General features: G+C 46.7%; 11 protein-coding genes across 11 annotated transcripts; 5 read left to right on the top strand and 6 right to left on the bottom strand.

The window, feature by feature from the left end:
- Positions 1-329: 329 nt before the first annotated feature.
- On the top strand, positions 330-1,562 carry N7495_001268 (uncharacterized protein; the record flags this gene model as incomplete). Its single annotated transcript, XM_057203938.1, has 1 exon — positions 330-1,562. The coding sequence occupies one exon, from the start codon at positions 330-332 to the stop codon at positions 1,560-1,562; it is 1,233 nt and encodes a 410-aa protein (XP_057068011.1).
- Positions 1,563-1,794: 232 nt separating this feature from the next.
- Positions 1,795-2,918, bottom strand: N7495_001269 (Mrp/NBP35 family ATP-binding protein; the record flags this gene model as incomplete). The annotated part of the gene is made up of 2 exons (XM_057203939.1): positions 1,795-2,733; positions 2,886-2,918. 2 exons carry the CDS (start codon positions 2,916-2,918, stop codon positions 1,795-1,797), a joined length of 972 nt encoding a protein of 323 aa, XP_057068012.1.
- Positions 2,919-3,273: 355 nt separating this feature from the next.
- On the bottom strand, positions 3,274-4,567 carry N7495_001270 (protein phosphatase regulator SHP1; the record flags this gene model as incomplete). Its single annotated transcript, XM_057203940.1, has 3 exons — positions 3,274-3,994; positions 4,050-4,432; positions 4,496-4,567. The coding sequence occupies 3 exons, from the start codon at positions 4,565-4,567 to the stop codon at positions 3,274-3,276; spliced, it is 1,176 nt and encodes a 391-aa protein (XP_057068013.1).
- Positions 4,568-5,295: 728 nt separating this feature from the next.
- On the top strand, positions 5,296-7,715 carry N7495_001271 (uncharacterized protein; the record flags this gene model as incomplete). The annotated part of the gene is made up of 3 exons (XM_057203941.1): positions 5,296-5,574; positions 6,291-7,034; positions 7,095-7,715. The coding sequence occupies 3 exons, from the start codon at positions 5,296-5,298 to the stop codon at positions 7,713-7,715; spliced, it is 1,644 nt and encodes a 547-aa protein (XP_057068014.1).
- Positions 7,716-8,100: 385 nt separating this feature from the next.
- On the top strand, positions 8,101-10,443 carry ampp (aminopeptidase P; the record flags this gene model as incomplete). The annotated part of the gene is made up of 10 exons (XM_057203942.1): positions 8,101-8,176; positions 8,230-8,289; positions 8,353-8,518; positions 8,579-8,640; positions 8,698-8,925; positions 8,983-9,028; positions 9,086-9,905; positions 9,960-10,044; positions 10,099-10,143; positions 10,202-10,443. The coding sequence occupies 10 exons, from the start codon at positions 8,101-8,103 to the stop codon at positions 10,441-10,443; spliced, it is 1,830 nt and encodes a 609-aa protein (XP_057068015.1).
- A 761-nt stretch (positions 10,444-11,204) lies between these two features.
- On the top strand, positions 11,205-15,037 carry N7495_001273 (exocyst subunit SEC8; the record flags this gene model as incomplete). The annotated part of the gene is made up of 6 exons (XM_057203943.1): positions 11,205-11,664; positions 11,738-11,911; positions 11,967-13,510; positions 13,566-13,850; positions 13,899-14,006; positions 14,069-15,037. The coding sequence occupies 6 exons, from the start codon at positions 11,205-11,207 to the stop codon at positions 15,035-15,037; spliced, it is 3,540 nt and encodes a 1,179-aa protein (XP_057068016.1).
- A 927-nt stretch (positions 15,038-15,964) lies between these two features.
- Positions 15,965-17,266, top strand: N7495_001274 (putative extracellular cellulase CelA/allergen Asp F7-like; the record flags this gene model as incomplete). The annotated part of the gene is made up of 3 exons (XM_057203944.1): positions 15,965-16,673; positions 16,737-16,777; positions 16,856-17,266. The coding sequence occupies 3 exons, from the start codon at positions 15,965-15,967 to the stop codon at positions 17,264-17,266; spliced, it is 1,161 nt and encodes a 386-aa protein (XP_057068017.1).
- A 641-nt stretch (positions 17,267-17,907) lies between these two features.
- N7495_001275 (basic helix-loop-helix domain-containing protein) lies at positions 17,908-18,822 on the bottom strand (the record flags this gene model as incomplete). Its single annotated transcript, XM_057203945.1, has 2 exons — positions 17,908-18,251; positions 18,321-18,822. 2 exons carry the CDS (start codon positions 18,820-18,822, stop codon positions 17,908-17,910), a joined length of 846 nt encoding a protein of 281 aa, XP_057068018.1.
- A 2,164-nt stretch (positions 18,823-20,986) lies between these two features.
- Positions 20,987-22,292, bottom strand: N7495_001276 (putative protein N-terminal asparagine amidohydrolase; the record flags this gene model as incomplete). The annotated part of the gene is made up of 2 exons (XM_057203946.1): positions 20,987-21,981; positions 22,097-22,292. The coding sequence occupies 2 exons, from the start codon at positions 22,290-22,292 to the stop codon at positions 20,987-20,989; spliced, it is 1,191 nt and encodes a 396-aa protein (XP_057068019.1).
- A 1,662-nt stretch (positions 22,293-23,954) lies between these two features.
- N7495_001277 (uncharacterized protein) lies at positions 23,955-24,485 on the bottom strand (the record flags this gene model as incomplete). Its single annotated transcript, XM_057203947.1, has 1 exon — positions 23,955-24,485. The coding sequence occupies one exon, from the start codon at positions 24,483-24,485 to the stop codon at positions 23,955-23,957; it is 531 nt and encodes a 176-aa protein (XP_057068020.1).
- A 72-nt stretch (positions 24,486-24,557) lies between these two features.
- Positions 24,558-25,361, bottom strand: N7495_001278 (uncharacterized protein; the record flags this gene model as incomplete). Its single annotated transcript, XM_057203948.1, has 1 exon — positions 24,558-25,361. One exon carries the CDS (start codon positions 25,359-25,361, stop codon positions 24,558-24,560), a length of 804 nt encoding a protein of 267 aa, XP_057068021.1.
- Between the last annotated feature and the right edge of the window lie 404 nt (positions 25,362-25,765).

Raw genomic sequence — 25,765 nt, forward strand, 5'->3', positions numbered from 1 at the left:
GTCGGATTGGCTAGCGGAAGTAGAAGTAGGGAGCTCAACCAAACGTGTCAGTGGATGTCTTGGCAAGTGTTGTCAATCTTGACAACGCAGAATCTCTCTCACTACAAGAATGTCCTTCCTCGGCCTCTCTCAATATAAGATCAGATTTTGCCAGAGGAAGAGAAGAATATGCACTGCATGCAACTTGAATACTGTTCTACTCATAAGTACCTCGCAGATCCGTACGTATACCCCCACTATACTGTGATAAGCGGGGTTTCACCTGGTCTGCGCGCGCGGTCCTGCATTGACTCAAAGAGCTTTTGTATCTATTTTTGCGCGCGATAGTCATGGATACAAACGCTCACGGCTCAAGACGAGACAGTCGCCAGCCATTATCATCTCTTACTAGACAAGGATGGCCCCGATTGCCTCCGTCATACGCACCTTCGGTAGGCGATTCAGGCCGCTCGCACGGCACAAGCAGGCGCCGCCACGAGTCCACAGCTGGCAGATTGGATACGGTACATCGCTTGGTGTCTCTATACCAAATAAGTGGAAACCCGCCACCCGAGTCACCTGAAGACCAGCCCACCGACCTTGGCTCTGGCTCTGGCTCTGGCTCTGGTCCTGTGCTCACGCAGCCGGTTCTCGTCACAGCGTATACTAGACCTGCGCAGGTCGCAAATCGTAAATTATCCGCCATGTCACCGCGGCGCTTGTTCTTCTTGAACGGGTCAAAGACCTCGGCTCCTAATCCACCAGATCTACCACTTCCAACGGATAAGGATTTTAGCATCGAGAGTATATTGCAGGCCATCGAGCCTGATATACGCGAAACACTCGACACCATTGCCGAGATCTGTGGAAGAAGCAAGCTGAGTCTTGCCAATGAATATGGCAGTCATATTGCACCTCTCGGGGAAATTCGAGCTCCTGCAGGCGGCCTAGTTCCCGTTGAAGAAGTTAGCCCGAGTGATGAACGGCAAGCCGATGAGGGTGTTCTCCTCTTTGACAATAACCCCGATCTCACGGATGCTGATCAAAATCTTCATCCATTCTCCTTCTACCGGTATCTTGAGAACCTCCGACAGGCTGCCTCTGCGCTTGAACGACGTAACGAACCTGGCTCGACGTTGCCAGAAACGCAAAGCAATGCACCTGCGGCGTTAATAAATCAGTTAGTCCCTGAACTAGAAACAACTCCATCATCTGCAACTGTCACTCGTGAGTGCATATCGAAATCGAAAAACTCTAGCCGAAGTCTGCTGGCGAAACGTGTTGCTGCAAATCCCTCTCAAAAAGTTGTTACCCCAGCTGTTGTTTCGGAGATGCACTTGGAGGCTCAAGATGATGACGTCCGCCTGGAGACCGAATCTTGGTCCTTTCCTACAAACCCTACTCTCTCCCCTGATTTTCCCGCCAATGCTCGTCGGAATATATTGGAAGCTGTTCGCTTTTTACTTAGTTGGTTAAGATGTGCTCGAGCGGATGGGCCAGGTTCTATCCAATCAGCTGAAAGCCGGTTAAGAGCGATGCTGGACCGACCAACTGCTAGCAGCACTGCTTCTCCAGCTACGTAAGCCTCTCCTTCCACTGTCCTTCACATGTTGGCAGCTCAAGCCTCTCAGCTCTACTGAGTTATGATTATGATCATGATAATGATATTGAAATGTGTAATGATCTCTGAATTTATTTCTATTAATCTAAATTTTCGTCAAATCATTTGTGTCCTTACAGGTTCATCTTCGTCATATGTATAGAGACAAGCAACGCCATAGACCAATGCAGTTTATAAACAGTTCAGAGAACTAATTATTGAGCTGACCCATCTGCCTCAAGCTGCCCAATGATGATTTTCGCAAATTCCTCAAAACGAGGATATGACCAGCCCTCGCTATACTTTTCAACGAGTGGTCTCTCATCCGGATCTTCAGGCTCCTCTGCCTGTTTCTTTTCTTCTGTTTCTTCCGCGTCCGAATCACTATCCACCTCGATCTTTCCCTCGACGAGCTCACCGAACTTCACATCTACAGGCACTTTGCCTAAGAATGGAATATTTAATTGCTGGGCCATAACCTCTCCTCCACCACTGGAGAAAAGATTACTCACTTCCCCGCAGCATGGACACGCGTAACCGGACATATTCTCAATAACTCCAAGAATGGGGATACTCGTCTTGACGCAGAAGTTGGCTTCCTTGCGCACATCAGCCGTAGCAACCGCTTGAGGCGTAGTAACCAAAACCGCACCACTGAGTCTAGGAATATTATCTCTCAAAGCGGCCTTAGCATCTGACGTGGAGAGGGTGAGTAGCTGTTCTGCTAGCGCGATGTGTTCGTCACTCGTGCCAGGAGGCGTGTCGATGAGCAGGTAGTCTGTTGAGCCCCAGGAGACATCTGACAAAAATTGGCGGATCATGGCAGTCTTTTTAGGGCCGCGCCAAATCACTGCGTCGCCACGGTCACGGAGAAGAAAGCCCAGGGACATGCAGCGGAGGGAGCCGCGGGTGTGTGGTGCTGTTGATAAGGTTGCAGTGTCTGTTGGTGAAGATATGGCATCGTGCACTGGCACAGGTAGCCAGCCGGATGGCGATTGGGTGATTTTTGCATCTTCGAGGCCGACGAGACGAGGGATTGAAGGGCCCGTTAGGTCGATGTCGAGAATGCCGACGGATTTTCCTTGGAGAGAGAGCGCAATTGCTAGCTGGAGGGTGACGGAAGATTTCCCTACGCCTCCTTTGCCGGAGAGGACCTGCGACGTAAGTTGGTTAGCAAATACCAGAGAACATTCATGCTTTTGTTATCGATATAGTGATTGGAGGGGTAAGCCGTTTTTTCTCTTTCGATTTGCTGTTGGGTACTTTTGCTACCGCTCTGACATGATCGGGGATTGGTAAAACCTACCAGCACAATGTTCTTCACTCCGTCGAGAGGCATTCTTATACGGTTGAACGGTAGAAAATGATAGAGAAGACAAGAGAAGTAGGTCTGACGCAAAGTGGGGAGCCAATGTTCGGGATGCTTATCAATCTTGCCTCCACACTTTCGGATTTTCACGCTATACGGAGTAGAAATACCTCGACTAATATAAAGTTGTTATGATATTTTTATTTCTAAACTCAAGCCCTTCAGCCTTGGAAATGCCTCTTAATGATATTTCCAATAAATGAAAGTCGATAGCCAGCTGCAGTTAATCCGTCATAAAGCGTGCATATAAGCCGTGATCTCCGCAGGTTTCGCCTTCAAGACAAGTCCTGTGAGAAATGAAAGGGTTGAATAGTAAGTTTAAACTCTAGGACCATTTCTGAACGACCACGCCACCGCGCTTGAATTCTGCAAGATCGCCTAACACGGCCGACTTGTTATTCAACTCCTTGCTGGGGAACGTAGTCATCAAAACCCATGCGCGGTCTCGGCTGTCTGTGGTAGCCGAGGTCACAAATCCGTATACATCACCAATGGTGGCCGTAGTGTTGAAGCGGGAGACCATGCGGGTGCCATCACCCAAACGAATTTGAATAGTAACAATAGGCTGCGACTCATCCACTTCAGGCTTGGGTGGTTCAGTGGAAGATGGGGCGGCGGCAGAGGTAGCTGTAGAAACCTGACCTTGGACACCAGGGGTCGGGCTGCCGAGACGCTGACCAGATCCAGAAAACGGCTTGTACTGGGGCTTGGGCTTCGAATATTTTTCTTCATGCTGTTTCAGTTCAACATCAACCTCCTGTCCGGCTTGAACGTTCATAATCCCGAGGGGAGCACGGCCCTGGCGAATACCTTCTAGGATGTCGGCATTACGTGGGTCGGCACTCGCGTAAAGCTCGCCATCATCGACTGAAAACCCATCAGCCCAGAAGTGGAGAGTCCGCTGGACACGCTGCGGACTGGGAGGCACTGGGCTGGTGGAGTCTTGGATAACCCGACTAGGGGCATCGTCGCCTCCAAGTGTACGAGCAGTACCAGTAAAGTGCGAGGGTCGTGACCGAGAGTCCTCTTGAGTTGGAGGCTGGGCTCTATACAGGTGTTAATTCAAAATCAATACACTATAACAATCGATGGGGGTCTTACCTCCGGGCCTTTTCGAGGATCTTCCTTTTCAACTCATCTGGATTCTGCACAGCTAGGCCGGACTTCTCTCCTCCTGCAAAAAAATCCTGATCATCTGAACCATCGTCATCCGATGAATCGGCACCACTGTGTGATTGGAAGTCTCCCATTGTCGCAAACTTCTTGGTAGGCCCTGTGCGTTTATGTGCCGACGAAGACCCAGCCGTGGCAGAAGAGGACGGTTGATGAGCTGCTGCTTCAGCTTTTGTTGTATCTGAAGGGTTGTCTGTATCTAGTCGGTGGCCAGTGGCAGAGGCATCCTGCATGGCTTCGTCCTGCTCTGTGAAAAATTCGGTTACAGCTGCTTCGATATCCCACTCGCTGGCAGCAAGATACCTCTGGGCCTGGAACAGAATAGTTGAGCTTAGTGACCCATACATACGGGGTAGCAAATGCAAATAACTTACCTCAGATGCTTGAACACCCGTCATAGCACAGAACTGGGACACGACCTCATCGTGCTGTGCGGAATTATCCATGCTTGCGTTTGATAGAATACCGCTATTGTGGGTAAGTTGAAACCGAGGGGAAGGGGAGTTATAGGTTATTTGATATCTGTTGACAACAAGGTAGATTCAATCACAAACCTAAACATTGACGGGTTGACTAGTTAGCTAGGTACGTCACTGCAATTGGTCAGCCGGAGTAGAAGATCTTCCGTTCCACTTATGCCTGAGGCGGAAGATAATACGACCATTATCAAGTCTAGGGTATTAAATGTCAAATTTGTATTCCAGGTCAATTGAAATGATAGAAAGTCCGAAATGAGCATTCAGATATCTAGAAATTAAACATTGTAAGAAAGCTCTAAGGCTAAACCCCTAAAACCTTCTCCGTACTTACATCGAACTATAGAGGGAAGACTTCGCGCAAATTCACAATTCTGACGGTTACCATTATACCTGGATACCACCTCATAATACTGAGAGTAAACGACGTAATTTACTAAATCGTGGTCTAATCTCTCCCTCAATCAGAGAACTTCGATTGAATGACTTATAGATGAATAGCTCTTTAAAACATTCAGTGGATTCCACTGACCGATGACATAAGCCACCTGCCAGGTGCCGCGACAAGGGAAGAGCACCTCGAACTACCTTACTCCGTACATACATACACCATTAATCTGTTCCGTTCAATCTCGGTTCCTGAATCTCTTCTAAAGGCTACAAAGTCTGACCATTTGGTATTCAATCACATATCAGCCATGGCTTCCGATGCCACCAACCCAGGAATCGAGCTTTACGACTCAACCATTACTGTCCCTTCAGACTCAGAAAATTACTCGGCCAACCAAGAGATGTCCTCATCAGCTCCCTCTACATCCGGTTCACCTTTGATTCTCTACAAGACCCCTTCAATCTGGGGTGTCCTCCGTGGCGCAGCGATTAATTTGATACTCCCATTTGTTAACGGTTTAATGTTGGGATTCGGTGAGCTGTTTGCTCACGAGGCGGCTTTCCGTCTAGGATGGTCAAACACCAAGGTATGCTTCATAGTATATGGATGTACTATAACTAGCTCCGTACTAATTAACACCTACTCCGCTTCAGATCTTCCCTACACATCGTCGGGCTCATGCGGCGGGACCTGGAGTGGAGATGCGAGAGCTCCCCTCAGAACGGAGGCGCGTATCTGCTGCGGGCTTGAATCACACTACATCACTCGAATAAATCAATGATGGTGGTCTTTTATTTAAGTTGCCTGTTCAAGACCTGCATCTATACGGGAAAATTCCAAACCGGTGTATGTTGTTTGGACTGATATCTGCCCTGTCTCGAGGGAATCGCATGTACATAGACAGCCCGGCGGCGTTCTGGAGGGCTGGACCTTTTAATTTTAAATTTTCGTGTTACTACTAGTCACAAAGTCCACCTAACAGCCTTTACATAACTTAAGTCCATTATTTAACTATGAACTATCTGACTATGAGCTGTCTGAAGAATCCCTGTTTACCAACACTCTCCGCCCGGCAGAAACGGCAGAAAAAAAGCGTTCTTGTCAACGTAGGAAGACCACGGAATTTGCTTTAATCACGCCGGCTATTCAACTCAACCACAATGATTGGTGCTCCTGGTCTGAAAGGGCCCAGTGCCGCAACTCTTCTTGCCAGGCAAAGATTGACTGCCATTCCTCGGTCCTCTCGATCGGTTGGGTCCCCCTAACTCTTAGTGTCCTTCGGAAATTAACAGATTCATTCAGATATCTACCTTTCGATCACGAAGCCTTCGCGCTCCTACACAACGCGGGCAACTAGGCTCGAGTATTTCTGGCAATCCTTTTCGATGGGCCGCGCCCTCGGCTATTGGCCCGGCTGCAATCCGTTTCAACTCTACTTCTTCCAGCGAGAAACCATCCCTCCCCGATATGCCAGGCCAACTTCCAGAATTCGATGATCCCGCGCTCTTCGATCCCGCCTCAATTCCTGAAGGAATTGGATACCTGCATCAACTCGGTTTATCATATGGCATTGGTCCATCGTCTGTGATGCAGTGGGTGATAGAACATATACACTTATGGACTGGAATGCCGTGGTACGCTAGTATATTTGCCACAGGTATTCTGCTGCGTCTTGCACTTTTGAAGCCGATGATCAATAGTTCCGATAACGCTGCTAGAATGAACAACGCCAAGCCTTTCACAGACCCAGTGCGAGCAGAGTGGTTAGCTGCCAAGACTAAAGGAGATCTGCTAGCAACGCAACAGAAGCAGTTGGAGCTAAAAGATATAAGCGCAAAGCATGGCATTAAAATGTACAAATCCCTCGTTCCTATGCTTCAGATTCCTTTTGCATTTGGCATGTTCCGAGTCGTTAATGGCATGGCATCTCTGCCAGTCCCGGGCTTGGCTCAGGAGTCTTTATGGTGGCTAAAGGATTTGACAGTGGCTGATCCACTGTATGTGCTTCCTTTGCTTACTTCTGCCTGCCTCTATCAAACACTGAAGGTTTGTATACCTCTTGTCCATCCTCTTTAATATTACATTCCCCGCTAATGACCATAACAGAGAGGTGGCGAGACAGGCTCTGCGGCTGTAAATGGTCCTGTTATGAAAATCATGCAGATTGCTATGCCAACTATTTCAGGCCTCTTCATGATGAATTTCTCGAGTGCACTTCAACTATACTTTGTGGGAACTGGCGCGTTCGCTCTTGGCCAAACCTACCTGGTTAATGACAAACGATTCCGCAAGTGGATGAATCTTACCCAGACTGTCATACACGCCAATCCTTCAACCCCTGAATCTTTGAAAATGTCCAAGCAATTCTTGCAGGAACAAGCTAAAGAGCTCGAGAATGAACAATTGAGCTTCGTCGACCGCAAGCTTCGCGATGGCAAATCTGTCTTCCAAAGTGCTGCAACTCAGGCCCAGGAAAAGGTCCAGGAAATGGTAGGTGGAGGTCCGACTAAGAATGCTGATGGCTCAACTGTACCCCCACCTCGTCTCACTCCATCGCAAAAGAGGGAGGCGGATGAGTATGAAAAAAACAGACTCTTCAATTACCAGCGGGAGATTGATCAGCGCAATGAAGCACTCCGGAAGGAGCATATGAGAGCCCTCGCTCAGCAGAAGGGAAAGGCCAAACAAGATATTCAGAGGCACAAAAACAAGGCTAGTCGCAAGTGATTTCCTAAGCCCTGAAGAACGGCTAAGATGTATAAACTGTACAATATGGCGCTTTTCCATTTCTTTTTGTTGTATCATGTATTTCAAAACACAGAATTATTACTATTCAACTCTTAATGATAAGTACTACCTAAGTACTAAACCAATGTAAACATTCGATCTAAAGAGGGTTGAGGTCGGGGTCGTTCAATGCAAACATAACAAAATGTCCCGCAGGCGGAGTCCAAGCCGCGGCTTTGAGCTCGTTATCACTTATCATACAGCTTCACCTGACGCCTTGTCCATGCTATTCTCCCACCCCATCCGCCATTCCTGGATATCCTTGCGATCGCCAAGGTCACATTTACGGCTATTCGCCACATCCCGTCCACGCTTTATCGTTGACATGGAGGTCGTGGACACTACCGAACGGCTATGGTCGTTGCGGCAGCTCATGAAGAAACATGAGGTCGATGTTTACAGTATGTAACCTGTTACACAAATACCATGATACTTTCTTACTCTTCTTGAATAGTCGTCCCTTCGGAAGATGCCCACCAATCCGAGTACATTGCAGCTTGTGACGCACGCCGAGGTTAGAAAAAGCATCGATTCATATTGATTCACATCCGCGACTCACAATCTTCTTCAATCGCAGAATTTATCTCGGGATTCTCAGGCTCTGCCGGTACTGCGGTAATCTCTCAAAGCAAGGCTGCTTTGTCTACTGATGGAAGATATTTCAACCAGGCTGCGAAGCAACTGGACAGCAATTGGACTCTGCTCAAGGCCGGAGTTGAGGGTGTTCCTACGTGGCAGGATTGGTATTGAATTACACAATCTGGAATTTCTGTGTGGAACTATGAAAGCTAAGACCTTTATAGGGCGTTTGAGCAAGCTCAAGTTGGCAAGACTGTCGGTGTCGATCCGTCCTTGATCACTGCCTGTAAGTTGGTCGAGCTCTAGGAAGCTGTGCCTTGAGCACTAACATGTTGTTTCCCAGCTGGAGCAAGAAAGTTGATCGATAAACTCGGGAAAGACGGCGCATCCTCGTCACTGGTAATGGTGGAGCAAAATCTGATTGACGTGGTTTGGGGTGTAAATCGTCCTCAACGCCCTTGCGAAAAATTGAGAGTCCATCCAGTGAAATATGCTGGCAAAAAGTTTCAGGAAAAGATTTCTGATCTGCGCAAGGAACTTGAGACCAGGAAGAGAGCTGGAATTATCATCTGTATGTGGTCTTTTCGACCTATGCGCATTCATTGAATATTACTGACAGCTACTCTAGCTACACTCGATGAGATTGCCTGGCTTTTTAACTTGCGAGGATCGGAGTAAGCAAAGACATTGCCCTCAAGTTTCATAGCTCACCACTTACTAACTGTTCCCAGCATTCCCTACAATCCCGTGTTCTTTGCCTATGCTGTCGTTACCCAGACTGCTGCAACGATTTATGGCGACATGAAACAGCTTAGTACACCCGAAATACTGGCTCATCTTGGAGATGATGTTACCCTAAAGCCGTACGACACCATCATTCAAGATTCCAGATCCTGGAGCCAGGCCCGGGATCAATATACTGAGAAGGTTCTACTATCAAATAAGACATCATGGGCACTCAGTCACAGCCTGGGTGATGATGTCGAAGAAGCTCGCAGCCCGATCGGAGATGCGAAGTCTGTAAAGAATGAGGTTGAACTGGAAGGAATGCGGGCTTGCCATGTCCGAGATGGCGCTGCTTTGACCGAATATTTTGCTTGGCTGGAAAATGAGCTTGTCAACAAGAAGACCGTATTGGACGAAGTTGATGCCGCTGACAGACTGGAGGCCATTCGTTCGAAGCACGAACTATTTGCTGGTCTTTCATTTGATACAATCTCGTCCACTGGCCCCAACGGTGCCGTGATACACTACAAGCCCGAGAAAGGTAGTTGTGCGATCATTGACCCTAACGCCATCTATCTCTGTGATTCTGGGGCCCAGTATTATGACGGAACGACTGATACTACCCGAACATTCCACTTTGGACAACCGACTGAGTTTGAGAAGTACGCTTTCACTTTGGTTCTCAAGGGTCTTATCGGAATCGACACGGCCGTATTCCCGAAGGGAACCACTGGCTTTGCGATTGATATTCTTGCTCGTCAGTATCTTTGGAAAGAAGGTCTTGACTTCTTGCATGGAACAGGTCATGGCGTCGGCTCTTATCTGGTAAGTCGCTCTCTCGTTTATGCTCGAAACTGCCGAGTCTCTAACTCCTATCAGAATGTTCATGAAGGACCTATGGGCATCGGTAGCCGTCCCCACTATGCCGAAGTTCCAATCGCCGCTGGAAATGTGATCTCCGATGGTATGTTATTATATTTTCTTCATATTTTAATCTATTACTAACCTCTCATTGTAGAACCCGGGTACTACGAGGATGGCAAGTTCGGCATCCGAATTGAGAGTGAGCTTTCCCCAACCCCATTCTTCATTCATTCATGCTCACAATTATCCCTTCTCAGATATCGTCATGGCTCGGGAGGTCAAAACTCTCCACAAATTTGCCAACAAGCAATGGTTGGGCTTCGAACATGTTACTATGACCCCAATTGGACGCAATTTGATCGAGCCCTCGTTGCTAACCAGCGCCGAAATCAAATGGGTCAACGACTACCATACTGAAATCTGGGATAAGACGCACCACTTCTTCAAGGAGGATGAGTTGAGCCGAAAGTGGCTCGAGCGTGAGACCCAGCCAATTTAAACAGAGGATGGTATGGAAACTTGACCCAATTGGGCACAACTTGATCAAGCCTTCGCTATCACTAGCACCGAAATCAAAACCGTCAACGACTTCCATGGCGACATCTGGGAAATGATGCTTCATTTATTCAAAGGGATGAGTTGAATCGGAAATATTCTGTTATGAACTTCCTCTTTATGGATACTGGGAAGGGGGAGATGATTACTTTCAATCTTATTATCCCTTCTGAGGACTTTCTTCTGAATCAATCCTACACGTAAAGCTCTTTAAATCAGGATTTAGTATCTTCTACAGAGCGCCAGCATGAACCTTGTAAGAGAGTGATACGTAGCAACATTGGAGAGGTGATTAGAATAAATCATTAACTGTTTCCTACTCCTGCCACCAGTGTTCAATTAAGTAACATAACAAGTCTGTAATTACCTAAGTGGGTAATAAAGAGTTAACTTAGTTATTTAGCAGTGGAATGCAGTACTAAGCTTATGTGGAGCCTCGACCACATCATCCATCCCGCACTGGTCCTGTTGTTTACCCCGAACGTTGGAATATTCGCATATCCGCATTACTTCTACTCAACTCCCTGAAATTGCACAATTGCAAGAAGAATGATCGCTGTCATTCCGACAATTCTGTTTCGCGCAAAAAGTATTTGAAGTCGGAGTTCTCAACACTTGATCTGCCCGCTGCCCCCCTTGTCGCGGAACGTCATCTTTTCCCACAACGGCGGAACACCTGGCTGAGCCGACCAGAGACTATTGGGAATGAGTGGGAGGAACGGTTACAGCTACGGAAATGGTCACTCCGATGCCGGTCGGTATGATAGTGATGGTGGTTATGGCAGCAACAACCTAGGAGTGAATGGGTATGGTGGTCGAAGTGCTGGAAGTCCAGCAGTATCACCAGGTGGAGGGGGAGGAAGCCGAGATCGCCGACCTGGCGGATATGGTGGATTTTACGATGATTCACAACAGCCCCCCCACTCACCTGGTCCATCCCCAGAGCGCAGGAGAGATCGGTCGGAACGAGGCCGTGGACAACCGGCATCCCAATCTAAGTCGCGATCACGACCAAGGAATGGAGAGTCAGATAGGAGATATCCGCCTTCAAGGGATGGTAAATCCAGAGATGCCTCGCGAATTCCGGATAGTCGCAGTCGGGACAGGAATGAATCTATTGTGGCCGCAAAGGGAAGCAATTCGCAGGACATACAATCTGTCGAAGGTTAGTTACGATAATCTGCACGCTTTCTTTATCTCTGATATTCTTCTTGCTCACGATGTTTTTGTCTATACAGAGGTTCTGCAATCGATCCAGCGTGATTGGGATTTCATGACGGAGGCCGAGTGCATCCCTGTGAATGTTGCTCTCAATTTGATGGATACTAGTACGTTGGGAAAAGCAGATAGAGAGCTGGACTTCATTCATATGTATGATCAGATTCAGAGGACACTGAAGGCCATTGTTAACGGTTTGTCTCTTCCCTCTGTTCCGCAATTGATTAATACTGACATCTATTTTAATAGAACATCATCAGGGATTTAATAGTTCTATCGGAACTTACCATAAGATCCAGTCAAATATTTCGAGTTCACAAGGCCGAGTGCGCAACCTGAGAAGCTTTTTGGAAGAGGCCAAATCAGGGTTGCTGTCAACGAAACCAGAGCTGAAGGGTTTGGCGACGTCTTCTCAAAGTTACGATGATCTTCTTCAGTTGTTTGCCCAGATCGAGGACATTCAATCCCTCCCCGAGAAACTTGAATCGACAATTTCCGATAAAAGATTTCTCACGGCGGTGGATGTGCTGCATACTGGACTCCGATTACTTCGGCGCTCTGAGCTGGAGGATATTGGCGCTTTGGCCGATGTTCGGGCTTACTTCAACAATCAAGAGTCATCGATTATAGACATCTTGGTTGAGGAGCTGCATGATCACCTTTACCTCAAATCTCCTTATTGCTCAGATCGGTGGAAGGCACCCGTTGGAGAGGGAGATATGACTACCACGAGCTGGACAGGTAATCGCTCATATGAGCGACCTGTCTATACTTTCTTGGCTAAGTTTGATGCATCAACCCCGATGGTCGAAGATACTTCCAGAAATCCTGAGGCCGACACATTCTCTTATATTCAGTTGTTGATCGAGTCCCTGAATAAGATGGGCCATCTCGATACAGCAGTTGATAGAATTGAACAACGCCTTCCAGTGGAGTTATTCGCAGTTGTCGACAAGACAAATGCCGAAGTCGACGCCCGTTATCCCACTCCAAACCGAACCTACTCTTCCCATGATAATCAGCTGAAGTCCAATCTGCCCACAGAGGAGATTGACCAACGAGGACATGTCATATCTGAATATCTTTGGGCTTTGTATGCTAAGTTCGAAGCCATTGCAGAGGGTCATCGCGTGCTCCATGACGCTATTGCTGGCATTGTGCAACGAGAAGGCATCATCAAAAGCCAAGCACTCTTGGGTGGGTTCAAAGAGTTGTGGAAGCTTCTGCAAAGCGAGATTAGGTCTTTATTGCATGACTACCTTGCAACTGATGGAGAAACTTCGTTCAGGAACAGAGGCGAGGAGGCAGCTGCCCAGAAGAACCTGTACACAAACAATCGGGATAAGAACAAAAAAATGTTCAAGCTATCTGAAATCGACCAGGACTCAGAAATGAAGGCCGAGCAAAATGAGCTGGATGAGATTCTCAAGACCTCAGTGCCCGGTCTAGTATCTAAAACAAGACAAAAAGCATCGACAAACGATGCATCACAACCACGGCAAGGTAATTCTGGGACTGGTCATAAGCTTCTCCTTGACCCAAGCGTTTTCAACATGAGACTTCTTCTCCCACCTTCATTGTCCTTCATCCAGCGTTTGAAGGATATTGTTCCCGTTGATTCAGATATTTCCACGAGCACGCTGACCACCTTCCTTGACGACTTCATGGTCAATGTCTTCCTACCACAGTTAGATGAGACCGTGACAGATCTCTGCACACTCAGCTTTATTACTGCTGATGCATTTACGGAAGATCCCCAATGGTCCCAGGTCTCACCCCGTCCTATCTTCAAGGTAAGCTACAATCTCAAATTCATTTATCAATTATTCTAAACAATAAATCCTTCAGGGCACGGTCAAGTTCATGTCAATTGTGCGGGAATTCAGCAAGATGCTTTCCAGTATTCCTCATGATCAGGCATTCACTCAGCTTCTGATCGACCAGATTTTCACGTACTACGACAAGTGCTGTGGCTGGTACAAAGCAATGGTCACAAAGGTGTCTGCTCACAATTCCGGAGGCGAAGTACGTCTGAAAGCTGCAGCTGCTTTCGCAGCATCCGGCGACATTCACAATGTTGTCGAAGAACTCTGGAATGGAGACCCTGCAAAGAAACAAACTCTGATTGACACCGTAAGTTCCAGTGTCTCAATTCATTGAAGTCGTTTCTAACAAATACAGGAAACCGATCTACTTCTAAAGCGAACTGATACAGTGCCGCTAGAGCCTTACGACATTATATCTGACCCGAAGACTGTTGTCGCCCTTTCACTTTTGTACAACAGTATGGTGAGTGATATCATATCTATTGCATTCGTCCCCTTTGCTGACAATTTCTCTTTCTCCACTAGGAATGGCTCGCAAGTCATCTAGCACAAATTCGCTTCGTCATCGACCCAACGACAGACCCAAGCTCGTCAAGCTTTACAGCAAATGGTCGACCATCTCGTCGGTGGACACTATATGGCTCCATGAAGCCAAAGCGTGATAGTGTCAGTACTCCAGTATATCTGCCGCTGAATGAAGAGACAGCTTCAGCCTTTGACAAGACTCTGCAATCGCTCCACGGGCTTGGAGCAAATGCTCTTCTGACATTACACGTGGATATTCGCTGCGGAGTCATTCACATTCTGACGAGGACCATGTCGGGACCAAACCCTGGCAATGTCCGAAATTCAGAACCCGCCACGCCGACTCCAAGTACAGAGAGCTGGTGGCACATCATTATGAACCCACCGACAGCGGCATCCCCAACAATTTTGCAATTGAACAGCGATTTAATCGCATTTGACACCAACATCTCGACATATTTGGGCCCTAATGAACATTGGTTTATAGCTTCAGGTCTAGCACGATTCATCGATCGAATTTTTGTAGCCTGCACGCGTTATATCGGGGCCATGAACGAAAATGGCGCCCTCCGTCTACAGCTTGATGTCTTGGTCCTCCAGCAGAATCTCAAGAACATCATCATCGACCCGACGGCCGAATCAACAGGCACTACTGAATTGACACCTCAGGAGGTGGTGGCTTTGCCGCGCAGTGCCAAGTTCCTGGATTGGTTCCTGGAGGGCGCAGAAAAGGCGTTAGACTACGCGAAAGAAGAGAAAGAAGCATTTGCCGCAGAAGGCAATAAGGCCTTAGCTGCTGGCAATGGTGAGCCGTTCACGTACGATGAGCTCCGGGTTCTGGTTGACCTTTGCTTCTCTGAAATTCTGCGCGGGCCCCGCGGTACTGAGAATCGGGAGGACTTCATGTCAGCTAAGAAGGCCAGTGCTGATTCACTCCTGCGACTGAATGAGGTTATGTGGGATGTTTGATAGTAGATTTGTGTATGATTAATCAGCTATTTCAATCCCGATTAATTTTCTATCTATAAATTGTGAAGCTGTAGATGTTGTACGGAGTAAGTGGGCCCTGAATCTGACTCCTATGATAGCTATTGAAAGATTATAGGGAGTAGAATTCTACCTACCTAAGTATATTCACTTTCGTCCCTTTAAATCCAAAACCAGATTCCTCTTAGCATCTTTTCCGTATTCCATGTTTTTCAAGGAATCATCCTATTCAAATTGATTAATGACGGAATTACAACGAATAATATTATTTATTAGAAGACATCTACTCTAACAGGACTCAGAGTTCTACCGAGAATCTAATTAAAATCTACAAATTAATTCTGTCATTGAAAAGCCCTAAGGCAATCGAACTAAGCACGGATGCATCCCAATTAGGGTCATCCCCGAGTCATTGACACCCTAACCAACTGCTAGCGATGTTTCAGATAGATTCTATCCATATGATGCTACTAAACTTGTTGGTGAGCTGAAATTCAACTGTCATTTTAAACTGATGCTAATTTCCTTTGAAAATCCTACCTAATTACATCTCCATGCTCTCTAGTTCAGGATGACACAAACAGGAGCCGGTTATGGTTCTAGGCCGCAATCTAGATAGTTATCCAATTCGATCATATCTTAAAGTCCTTGTAACCTCTTTCCCAATTGAAATCCTTTTCATCTCCCACTGATTCTATTCTCTCACCTGTCTTCGACGGTGCTGCTCCTTTTAAATCAGGATTTGATATCCAGCCGCTCTTTTCTTCTTTCAACAGAACACTCTCATCTTTTGCACGAACTTGACCGTTCTACTCACTCACTTACCTTGCAAACTCTGTGGATAATTGCAATTTCCTAAACTCAATAATCATCTTTTGAGTATCTCGAAACAGTTTAAGCTTCAATACAATGAAGTTCCAACATCTCGCTTTCCTGGGCACCATTCTGAGCGTCGCTGCTTCTCATCCCCACTTGCACTTCAATGGGCATGATACCTGCCCTGCAGGATATGCTATGAGTGTATATTATATCACCGTGACGAACACGATTTCCAGCACAGTCTTGGAACAAATCACCACCAGCTCAAGCTCGAGCTCAAGTTCTTTCTCGTCTGTCGTGCAATTGACTTCTGAGTCTACTACTTCATCATCTTCGATTCCAGTCACTGTTAGTCCTGCTCCCCTGGAGAATCCCCAAGCAGCTGCTACTTCTTCTTCTTCTATTTCCACTTCGACTAGGCCTTCTATTGAGACTACTGTCCCGGAGACTACTACTAAGGCAGTCGTTTCATCTACCACCTCGGCCCCAGCTATTACTGAGTCTCCTATCGTTATACATGATCTCGCCCACGCTACCTCTTCAGAAGAAACAATTGCTGTCTCAACTTCTACCACTGAAACGACCAGCTCTGCTAGCACTACTAGCTCTCCTGTTGCCATCTCTTCTTCCTCTACCTCGACTTCCTCTTCTGAAAAGACTTCTGGTGAAGCCACATACTACGGCGGAAACCTGGACTCGGGGGACTGCTCTTTTACAGGATATACCTTACCTAGCGGTACCTTTGGCACAGCCCTATCTTCGGCGCAATGGGATATCTCTGCGAACTGCGGAGTATGTGGTATGTTACACTCAAAATGAGTCGCTTCAACTATTGATATCATCTACTAACTTATTAAAAAAGTGTCTATCAAAGGACCGGACGGCAACACACTCAAGGCGATGGTAAGTTCCTTTTGCCAGGATGAAATAGTTCATCTCAATCAGCCAATTCAAGAACGAAATTCCTGACATGAAAAAAAGATCGTAGATAAATGTCCCTCATGTGCCGCAAACCAATTCGATCTCTTCCAAGACGCCTTCGCCGATCTCTCAGCACTAGAAACTGGCATCATCGATATCGAATGGGCCTATACTTCCTGTGACATAGACACCCCCTTGAAGCTGAAGAATAAGAGCGGCACTTCTCAGTGGTGGTTCTCCATGCAAGTTGTTAATGCCAATGAAGCCGTTACCGCGCTGGAGGTGAGCATTGATAGCGGTAGTACTTGGCAGAGCACCACTCGCACAGACTACAACTTTTTCGAGCATTCGAGTGGTTTCGGTACTGAGACTGTTGATGTGCGCGTTACTGGCAAGTCTGGTAAAGTCGTGGTTGTCAAGGATGTCTTGGTTTCTTCTGAAGCTGAGACTACAGCTAGCTCAAATCTTTGAGAGTCAAAGGTTTATGGGGCTATCTATGAACTTCTCTGATAGGACTTTCCTAGGTTGGACGTTACAGATATGGTATCTTTTATCTTCTATATTCCACCGATTTATCTTCTACATTACATTTGACTGCAGACGCAGTCTTCTTTACCATTTTCGACCAAGGTAACGGTAATCCAGTCCTTAGAACGAACCTACAATCCATGCATCTGGACTTTATTCAATTACGCAGGACTCGTATTGTCGTTAGAAATCAATGGCATTACCCCCAGCTCCGCGGCTTCCCACCTAGCCTAATTTCGCCAGCCCAAAAATTAGAAGGAAAGAAAAAAAATGAATGGCTTCAATGGCCTGGCGGTGAATAATAAAAAAAAAAATAAAAAACTAATACCCCGAATCGCGCCTCCCAAAAGGAAAAACCAGAGCAATTATTTGCCCATATCTCAGAAGATGCCCGCTTCCGTCAGAATCTGGCAGCATTCATAGAACTAAAACGATGAAACGAAAAGCCACCGTGGCCCACTGCAAGGGCGGGAGAGCGGGGGAATGAGACTGAAAGGGAGAAAAGTAAGATATGAAAGATGGTAATAGTCATGGGCGAGTTATGTTCAGAATAAAAGATATCCGTTTCTGTCGATTGAACGGACTTAGTCGAGAGTCTGATACGTCTTCAACTCCTCGAGATCATCGTAATCGTCGAACTCAAGACCGGCATCACGGCAGCGCTGGAGCCACTTTGCAGCCAGTTGATTGCAGCGGTTGACTTCACCCTTGAGCTTAGAGTTCGAAGCGCTGATGTCGTTGATGGCATGGTTGGCCGTGAGGCTGTGTGCCTCAAATCGCTCCTCGGTGCTCTTCTTGTCTGACTGGAGCTGGTGAATGTATTCAATACAACGTTGCAAGATTGCTCCTTTGTTCTTGTCACAGTTGGGCACCAGGCTAGCGATCTGGTTGATTCCCTCGTTGATAGCCTCGCGGCGTCGACGTTCCACTGTAAAATGTTAAATCAGCATAAGTCTGCAAAATGAAAATTATGGTCACTAGTCAGATGAGCGCGCACCTTCCTTGTGGTTATTCTTGCGGACTAGGTGCCACTCGGGGGAGCCGACTTGTGGCTTCTGGGCCATACTCTGGGCCTCACGAGCGGCGTACACTGCAGCGGCAGTCGAGTTGGGGCCATGGGCTCCAACCATCGATGGGGGGGCCATCTCGTCACCAAAGTTAATACCGGGCGCCATGTTCGCGTCAAATCCACTGTCGGGAGGTGGGGGGTACTTGTGCTGCGAGTTGTGGGCGAGGGCAGCCTTGGCTGTAAGTGTGTTATCGTCGGTCATGCCGTTCTGAGGGCCAACATGTTGGAGAATTTGCTGGTCAATATTGAGCTCCGATCCAGTGTTGGGAAGGCCATGGTCATAGCTGCTCAGGCTGTGGGCGAAATTATTCTGGTTATCGGTCATGCTGCCGTTGCTGCCATGGGAGGAACGGTTCATGCGATGAATATCATGGCCGATCTCATCCGAGGCCTCGCGCTTACGCTTCATGTCAGGGCTGTGGTCCGACATCGTAGAGAGTAAGGGCTATTGGGTAAGTTAGTAAGGAAGAAGAAAGCGCACATTTCAGAATTGTAAGTAGGAGGAAAGCAGGAGAAAAGGGCATTTGGTGTTCGAAGAGGGGAGGTGGAAGTGTGATGCGAAGTAGAAGTGAGGTGAAACTGACAAATGGGGGTCGTAGAAGTGAAGCGCACGTAGCACGAGATATTGGGAGGTAGGAAAGGAAGAGAAGTGGATTGAATTAGACTGAAAAGTGAGTGGTGTGAAGCTTACTTTGTATAAGCGAAGGGTATGCGATAATTGAAGGAAAGAGGAAGCGAAGAGATGGAAGTGGAGAAATATGATGGGGAAAGAAATGTTGGGATAAGAAGAAATGCAATGACATGAGGCATGTATCTGTACGAGCGCCGGCGTGAAATGTGAAGGGTAGAATATCAATAGAGTTCAAAGTTGTTTTAACAACATTGATATACAGCAGGCGCCAGTCTTGGTCAGATCACCTGCTTGAACCCGACGCGTCCCATTGAGGTGAAAAGGCTTGTCGGACGATCGGGATCAAGCATGGTCATCATTGCTGAAGCCTTTGACAGTCGACAGCATCGTAATATAATCCCCAGGCCTTAACTTGACTCAGATAAGGCTCAAGATCACACCGCAGGCACCCGAGGCCCGCGTAGACATGACGCGCTTTTCAAGTCGGGCGACCGAGGCGACGAGGAAGGGGGTGAAGGGAAAACAGCATCAAGACAACTCTTTCAAGGGAAATGGTAACGCGAGGTGTGGGAAGTAGAGAGAGAGGAGAGGGACTGATGGAGACGATACCTTTTTTTTTTTGATGATCCTCTATCACCTGACAGGAAGTCACCTGCCTACAACAACAGACGAAGTCACGTTGTTTGAGATATACGCGAACTTATCGAATCAAGAACCCCAAATTAGGAAACAGAAAAAATTGGAAGAATGGATAGCCAGAGCCGAAATCAGGTCAATAATAAAAAGAAATCCAGAGATTTTTCATGGGCGAAGGAGATGGAGAGTAATTTAGGATCAAGTCAAGCATCCGAGTCAGGAGGGACTCACGTGGGAAGGGAGGAGGAGGGTACGAACTACGGTTGGCTATATAGACCAAATGCGCACAATGACATCGCTTGTCACCTGATGTGGCTTAGTCAACGAGATCTTAGATGGTGTGACGAGCGGAAAATATCTGATTTTGCTCTTAACAGTCTCTATATATTGACAAGATCTATTGAAACAATAAAACCTCGGAATTCTTGAAATTTCCTTGATAATCAAGACAGTCATGTGTAGTAGTCCCGTGGCTGTCTGATGCCACTGATTGATAGTATTAAATCACGTGTAAGAGCTATAAATGCACGGACCATATATTGCCTGATTGGGAAAGAGTGGACTATGAGCATTTGCTTCCATTCGGAACATTAAACAAGCAATATGAGAGGAATGTAAGTTACTTATGAATTATAACTTTACACTCAAATGTGTTGCGTGCGAAAGTGACGGAATCCGAGGTCATGGCGGCAAGGTGAAAGTAACGTAGAGCAACTTTGGAACTGATATGGCGACTATATAAGCGATAAATTGGTATATTTTGGGGGTTTAAAGCCTCTAGAAAGTCATGAGTACCTAGCTGGGTAGCCAGGCTATCTTGGAAAGTCAGCTAGTACACTTAGCTAGCTAGATAGTGGCGTACTTGATACACCAAAATACTCCAGAGCGGGGGAAATTATATCATCACATGCAGCCTGGGCTTGGAAGGATGAGTTTTGGTTGCACCGGTTTTGTCTAGATCCTTTTAGTGTAAAAGAATCGACCTGGTCATAAGACCTGGATTTTTAAGATGGATGAATGTTGTGCAGTAACCTTGAACTACTTGACGATCTCCATCTCGGATCCGGCTCCAAGTTATACTTGTTCATGCGCAGGCCCCGGAGTTGGCTTGCATTTAATGCATCCATGAATGCATTATCTCATTACATATCCTCTAAGGCTATATCTAGGGATCTTATCATCAAATTACTTATATACAAAAATTACCTGGGTAACTAGTCCTGATAAAGACAAGGTTGAAGTAGGCAACCGCTTGCAATGCATACTGCCCACGCCATTTCTATAAACAGAACTTTGGAACATTTGCAGACTACCTGGGCAAATAGTCTCACTCGTCCCCCTTCTTCCCAAGTCCAAAAACCATTTTTGGGTCTGCCGTGATATCCGCAAAACAAATACCTTCTTCCGTCGCCCCAAGTAGATCCCAACAAAGAATCTTTGCATTTTCCACCTCTGGAGCCTGTGACCCTTGTTGTATTATCGTAACAATTGTACTTGTCCCCGCATATCGCGCTGGTGGCTTAGTATCATCTGCCGCTGGCTCCTCTCCGGTCCGATTCGCAAAGACGATCACAACCTTCTTCGTATCGGTATCTTGGCCCTCCCTTTCTCCGCCTGGATCTGCATCGTCGATATTGCTCTCTTGTTGCATCTTTTGTGTCAAAAGAGGTATCATTCGCATCAACCAGTATCTGAAAGTGTCCATCTCAGGTTCTCCATCCAGCATATCTAACTCCTCACGACTAGCAAGAGTCAACCAAGCCATGGGAATAATCACCAACTGAGACTTGGAGTTCAAGACACGATTGGCAAATTCGTAATCTGAGTACGGGGCTTCGAACTTGTAAGGGTTGATATCCATGCAGATACCAAATGATGTCGCCACTCGTTTCCCTGCCTGGTTTTTTACCGCGTCGGAGTCGGGTTTATTTGCGCTTGCACCTGCACCTGCATCTGTGTCTCGGTGAGTATCACCCACGAGGTCTGTCATAGTAGCGGATGCAATCCTGCCTTTTCGCGAGGGGAAAGATAGCTCGTGGAATCCCCGCTTCACGTCCCCTTCAGTGGCCCAGGTTTCATCTGTGTAATACAAAAAGTTCTTGCGGTAGTTGTGGACCACATTTCCATGCTCATCCACTACAAGGAGGGAGTTGTAGTACTTTGATTTCACGCCCTCTTCAGAGCTGGTTTCAATCTCGGGATATCCCACGCATACTTTGCACTGTAGGCGCTTGGCTGTTTCGAGCGCCCATGCGGCACTGGGTCCCTTGCCGGAAGGCTCCAGGTATGGCCTTATTTCTTCCAGTGAGGGGAAGTTATATCCTAATCTGAAGTCAGTCCAGTGGTTCTCCTCAACAATAAGATGCATGCATGATAAAGTATCCGGGGTTATCTCGGAGATACAAGTCTCAAGTGCTTCCCCTGGGTAGGTACATACCCGTCAAAGCCATTTCGGGCAGCACCAAAAGATCTGGTCGCAATACCTCAACATCGATCCTAGAACCCTTTTTATGCAGACCAACTGTTCCATCTAGCGAACTGACCTTGCCAGTTTTCAGAAGCTCATTTGCTTTTCGAATATTGCCGTCAACATCGCCAAGTTTTGCTGCGAATTGCAGCGTCGCGATTCTCATAGCCTGTCGTCGCGAAGTTGAGAATTTCTTATGAGGTGAGAAGTTTAGATGAAATCTTTCGCCTAAAGATGTGTGAGGTGTGAGATGGACCGTGCTGATATAACGTCCCGCTATCCTAGGTCCCAGGCGGGCAGAGCCAAGTGCAGTGGCCACAGTGCTATGGGATTAATGATGCCAAGACCCAGGGTATTGACCGTTGTTAGGTGAACTCTTGAACAGCTTCCAACGTTGTAGCTTATTGAATTGGAACCTTGAATACTCAATGGACCTCGGGAATGTGTGGAGATACAAATGCCGATTTGATAATCCACCTTGAGTTGATAACCTGATTAGGAAGTTATTGATGCCTTATTTGTGCCTTAATGGTTAGTTCCATTGCTCTGCCAATACACTTCCTGGTCCTTCTTGCAATACAGAACGGGCTTTAATCCTCAGGTGTCAAAGGCCAGTAATGTACCCCCAGGGCCTTCGCTATAAACCAATACCAAATAACCAACAGCCTTGGAACATACCTATATATATATGGCTGTATTCATAGGTCGTTAGATAAAGACCAACTACCTAGATAAAAAAGCCCTGGAGTGCCGTAATAAACGTCCACGGGTGAGTCTGATTTAAGAAACACTTATACGTATCCAAGTGAGGAGCGAGAGTTAGAGGGCTAGGTCCTATATTGTGGGTGCCAACAAATGAGTGAGCGCTTGGAAACGGAGCAATTGTTATTTCTATGTACATGATATGCTATGATCTAATAAAGGATAACGCTTTCTCTGGCTTCGTAGACCATCTAGAGTATGGCGAACTCCTGCTTTGCATCTCTCTATGGCTTCGGACCGATTGGCAGAAGTTGTTCATCGCATGCGGCATGCCACAAATCTTAGGCTGCTGCCAGATCGGTGAATAAAAGGCGTAACACTTCCTTTTCATTACTCCCACCTGGGCAAGGTCCCGATGTTTCCTTCACTAGGTACTATTGTAATAACTGTATCCCGTTCTGCTCTTCACTCTTTCAAGGTGTGCTTGATTATTCCAACCTTGTTACATGTACTCTTTCTTTTTTTTCCGAGTATACCTACCCCTATCCAGAAATTGAGTGAAGCCTAGTAATGCGGAATTTACTTTCAAATGAGTTCCGAGTTACAATGATAGTGGTTTACGGAGAACTTAAGATAGGTCCAACCTAGGCGTCGCTAATTCTCAGGATTTCCCCTGTTTATTCTGCTGGGATATTCTGTGAATTTATGTGAGGGACAAAGAATGTACTTGATTTCATTCACTTGACTCTAAGCCCTCACTTTCTAAGAAGATGCGCTCCATCTTATCAAATCTCGTAGTATAGTCACCAAGGCCATTGGCATCTTCCAGACAAACGCCATGCGGAAGCCAGAATCCAAATGTGTTTCTCTCTGGCGGAATTTTACCATCTGAAGATAATATCTCTTTACAGTCTAAAGGACTTTGAACCAGGGCGGCCTCTCTATAGTACTGCCACTGCTTTTCCATCTCAAAAGTTGCCGAATCAAATGTCCCCAGGTACCCGCAGTCTATAATTCTCTAGAATAGATTCGGGAAGTCTTTACCACTCCTAATGATAACGGTTGCCAGCCTATCAGGAAGATTTAGTAAATATGTGGTATATAAACCCTAGAAGATGGGATAAACTTACCATGTGAGATCGCTCTCCCATGATGTTGTCTGTAGGGGGATTTTGTCGTTGGCGATTGAGATTTTATCACTTCCGACAAACGAAAAGTAGGCTAGAATTGTCCAGACATGACCGGCGGAAGCAGAAGGAGACCAAAAATTTATTGGGAGAGTGAGCGCACTCGCACTCACAAACCCTTCCTTGGCTAGCATCAGATATACGTCCCAGATTGTTGACTGACGACGCGCTCGCCAGTATAAATTCCGGATCAAAGCTCTCCAGTCTGGAGTCGGAGTATACATCTCATCGAAAACTGCCATATCGGCAGGGCATCCCATTTGGGTATTGCAAAGTTGCATTTCCGAAAGAATGAAGTCTGTTACAGCCTTTGGAAACGACTGCTTAGAAAGATCTATCGGCTTACTGAGAAGTTCGCAAAGGGATAACGAGCTGGTAGGCCATTCCACCCGACGACAACGACCAGACGATAGCTGGTCCGAGGAAACATACACTATGTCTCTAAAATACAGATCCTTCAGCGGTAACATTGGGTTTCTGTCGTCGCTGGACCAAAATAGAGGTTTTGTGACAAGGTTGTGCGGCGTAATATTACGCGTCATTTACTGGAGAAGGAAAGATTCGTGTTCATGAATAGTCCAACTTGGAACACTGTCAGGGGGTTTCGGGATATGGGAGAGAGATTGTAGGAAGGCTTTGGCAAATCTGACACTCCGGTATCGACCGCTCGCACTTCGACTCTGGGACCAACTAAGCTCCATGGGGCTACAAGATGCCACCGCATGACAATTCGCAATGTCGTTTGATCTCAGGGCCTCAACGAATAAACCAGAGAAACAAAAGTTTGGGACAAAATTGACCTGAACGCCGGGCCGATAATGCGCCAACATTTGGCCTAGAACTGCCTGGTGTAAAAAGCCATTGCCGCAAGCAAATCCAAGCTTTTGATCACCATGTCCCCCAAAGAAAATGTTCACCACATCTCCACTCTGCGACAAATTCTGGTTGTGGTTTATCCAGCGCTGGATCTTACCCAGAACCTCGGAAGCTTTCACATCCCTCCACCAAATCTGACCTCGCTCAAATTGTTCTCTTGAATACTTGTGAACGTATTCGGTGCGACTTGCCCCAAAGGTGCCGAATTTGATTGTGTCGTAAGACTCTACTGCGAAGTATGACCTGACAGGAAAACAAGACAAAAAGTCACCTTTAACGTTTTGCTCCATCAACGACATGCAAAGTCCCATAAAGTCGGAGAAAATCCACGAGTCTTTGATCTTATCTGCTGCACAGACAACCAGATTGTAAGACTGTGAGCGCTTCTTCCCAGTCGGCCATGCTAACACTCGAGCTTGTCCGCGGGCCTTTTCGCTGTCTCGGCCAGAACGAATATAAGGAGGCTTCATGGTAGAAGGATACTCGAGGGTTGTTTGAAAACTCGGAGTAAAGTCATGCAGAATGCAAAAGAAGAGATAATCTCAGGGTGAGATGAAGGATACGCAAAGTTCAAGTTCAGGAAAGAGCATTTCACTCCTACTAAACGTCATGAAAAGGTCATGATGACCCCTACAAATTCTAAGTTAAGATTAACAGCTCGTTTACAGACATAAGGGAAAGTCTGAAAATGAAAAGGGCTAAATAAAGCAAAGGCTATAAGTCGTATAGTTCCACATGACCGTCGACAGCCCTTTGGAACGAGCATAGAGAACCTGGAAGAGTTGGTGATATGGGTGAGCTCGCGAAATATCACTCCAGTCATATTAGAGGCCTTGTGCGGTCTACTTAGGAAACCTGATTCACACCTTTCTGA

This window comes from Penicillium taxi (genome assembly GCF_028828555.1).
Source record: "Penicillium taxi strain IBT 34144 chromosome Unknown utg000001l_segment0_segment0, whole genome shotgun sequence".
Lineage (NCBI taxonomy): Eukaryota > Fungi > Ascomycota > Eurotiomycetes > Eurotiales > Aspergillaceae > Penicillium > Penicillium taxi.